Source organism: Pistacia vera, unplaced genomic scaffold (assembly GCF_008641045.1).
Source record: "Pistacia vera cultivar Batoury unplaced genomic scaffold, PisVer_v2 Contig645, whole genome shotgun sequence".
Classification (NCBI taxonomy): domain Eukaryota; kingdom Viridiplantae; phylum Streptophyta; class Magnoliopsida; order Sapindales; family Anacardiaceae; genus Pistacia; species Pistacia vera.
The window spans coordinates 411,032-413,944 of record NW_022196496.1 but is presented as its reverse complement, the minus strand read 5'-3'; the positions used below and the strand labels follow the sequence as shown (position 1 = coordinate 413,944).

The 2,913-nt window shown below is 40.5% G+C and overlaps 1 protein-coding gene across 1 annotated transcript; it reads left to right on the top strand.

Annotated features, from left to right (window-relative positions):
• Positions 1-273: 273 nt before the first annotated feature.
• Positions 274-2,286, top strand: LOC116111575 (UDP-glycosyltransferase 84B2-like). The gene is given in 3 exon segments (XM_031397739.1): positions 274-874; positions 877-902; positions 1,504-2,286. Coding segments are annotated over 3 exon segments (1,410 nt in total).
• The last annotated feature ends 627 nt before the right edge of the window (positions 2,287-2,913 follow it).

Here is a 2,913-nt window from a genome sequence, read left to right as displayed (position 1 = left end):
GAGACTACATTAAGTTCCTCTTCCATAGATGGGAAGTATATGTTTTAGTTTCCTTAATTTTCTTATTCTAATTAAATTGCAACAATTATGTAAAGCGAGGTTTTACTGACAGAATTTATATATGGAACCATAATCTGTTGATACAATATAATTATAAGGACATATATATATTCAACATAGTTATTGACAATTATATATCCATCACTGATCACTTCCAGAGTCTCACCAGTAATTCTGTGCAATCTTGAAGATTTCCCCGAACAACTACAAGCAATGGATGGTGAAGAGGTTCATGTTCAAATTGTGACATATGCAATGCAAGGCCACATTAACCCTATGCTCAGGCTCGCAAAACGCCTCGTAGCAAAGGGCCTTCATGTAGTTCTTGCCACCACTGAAAATGGGCGTTAGTGCTTGCTCAATTTCAAAACCTCCGTCACCCAAGAAACCATGCCGGCTAAAAGCCCTACATTCAACCTTGAGTTTTTCTCCGATGGACTTAGTGATGAATTTGATCGCGACAAGTATCTCGACTCTTTCTTTGAGTCCCCACAAACTGTAGGGTCGAAAAATCTCTCAAATTTAATTACCGATCTCAAAGCCAAATGCAATAAAATTTCCTGTATAATTACCAACCCCTTTATGCCATGGGTGCCCGGTATTGCTGCAGAACATGATATCCCTTCTATAGTGCTCTGGATACAAGCTTGTGCAGTCTACTCCATCTATTGTCATTACTTTAAGCATCCATATCTATTTCCATCGTTAGAAAACCAAGACGACGTTGTAGAGTTGCCTAATATGCCAATGTTACTAGTAAGGGATCTTCCTTCCTTTATCCTTCCTTCTTGTCGTATTGGTTTGAGAACATTGGTTCAGATTTCGTTCAAATATTGAATAAGGTAAAAAGGCAAGGCTAACGTGGGGCCTTGTCAGCATGAGATGGTCAGAACTTGGGAAGGATCTGTGACCATCAAACGCAACCACGTTGCGTGATGGCGCAAGTGGCATGCCCCCATCAATGCAGTAGGTGAGTGACAGGCTAGCGGGTGGTTGGAAATCGTTCATGTGTCCAAACCCTGCATAAGTTGAGGAAATCCCTCGAGTAGGTGAACAAGGCGACGCAGAGAAAGATTTGTACGGTACTCACCTACTTGCAAATTTAGTAATCATTACCTTGGTTTCTCCCATTATAAATAGAGGACTCCCCTCTCATTTGCAGGATTGGTTAATTTTACTCTAAAATAGCTTGCTTTCTCTCTCTCTCTCTCTCTTGTATTCTCTCTAAACGATAGCTTACCTCGCTGAACACGACCAGGCATTTATCCTCTTGTTAATACAATAGCAGTGAACATATGATTCGCTTTTGAGCATTTGAACCACTTTAAACATTGCCTCTCACCCCTTATTTAACTTAATATTCTAATATCACGTGTGTCTTCTAAGTCCGCTTAGCATTTCGCACGTGAGAGTAGTTGGTGTCTAAAATCGAGCATCAACAAGGTCAAATGGATTCTCGGGAATTATTTCAACGAGCTAGAGGAGGATATAGCAGGGTCAATGGCTTCTCTTCGTCCAGTTATTCCTATCGGTCCATTAGTGTCACCATTTCTGCTAGGACAAAGAGAAACCGTAGTGGTTAGCATGGATTTGCGCAGTCATGAAGATTATTGCATAGAATGGCTCGACAAGAAGCCGCCTTCATCAGTTATTCACATATCATTTGGCAGCATAATCGTAATGACACAGAATCAAATTGATAGCATCGCTACGGCATTACGGAAAAGCGATCAACCATTTGTTTGGGTTATTAAGTCCCCAGAGAAAGGTTCTTCAAAGAAAAGTGGTGCATTGCCATCTGGGTTCCTGGAAGAGACAAAGGAAAGAGGTTTGGTAGTAAAATGGTGTCCTCAAGAGAAAGTATTGATGCACTAGGCTATGGCTTGCTTCATGACTCATTGTGGGTGGATTTCAACCCTAGAAACCATCGTGGCCAAGATGCTTGTCATTGCTTATCCGGAGTGGACAGATCAATCAATCGATGCAAAACTTTTGGTTGATGTTCTGAAGATCGGCGTGAGAATGAGAAATGGGGAAGACGAAGCTCTTGGAGTAAAAGAGGCGGAAAGGTGTATTATGGAGATGACTGATGAAACGACGGCAACACACATGAAAAAGAGGGCTACTGCTTTGAAGGAGGCAGCAAAGAAAGCCGTAGAGGATGGTGGTTCTTCAGATCAGAATATCAATAATTTTATCAATGAAATAAAAGGAAAATCTTTGTAGGCCACGTTGTATTAATGATTAGAAACATCAATAAATCATTCTGTTATAAAGTTTGCATGTTTTAATCAGCAACCTATCACGAAAATTATTAAAAAACCGTGTTTTCTTAAGTAAAAGGAGTATTATCACTTGCCTCCCCCGAGGTTTTCATAAATTGTCAATTGCATCCCCTGTGCTGTGGTGTTATAAGAATTAAGAAACCATTTTGGACCTCCCTACACCTCTGAATAAATTGTCGGTTACCTCCCTCCCTTTTTTTTTTTTTTTTTCTAATTGCAATTGTTGATAGAAGCTATAAAATACAATTTTGCCCTTGTAGAATAATAATCTAATGCAGTGTTATGTATTTAGGGATGGGCGTTTGCCCTAGCCCCACAGGGATCCTGCCTGATCTGGCCTAAATGGGGTGGAAAATCCCTGGAAATATGGAGGATAGGGCTGAGGATAGTCCTCAAAAAAATCCCCGCCCCCAGGGACGGGTCGGGGGAGGGAATTGTGCAATCCCTGGCCCGTCAACCCTGCCCCTGTGAAGCCCCGTCTTCTTTTATTGAGAATTTTATGTTTTTTTCTTTGTGAGATTGTATAAAAAGTTAGAGTTTAAATCATAGTTTTAAGTAATGTATCTAA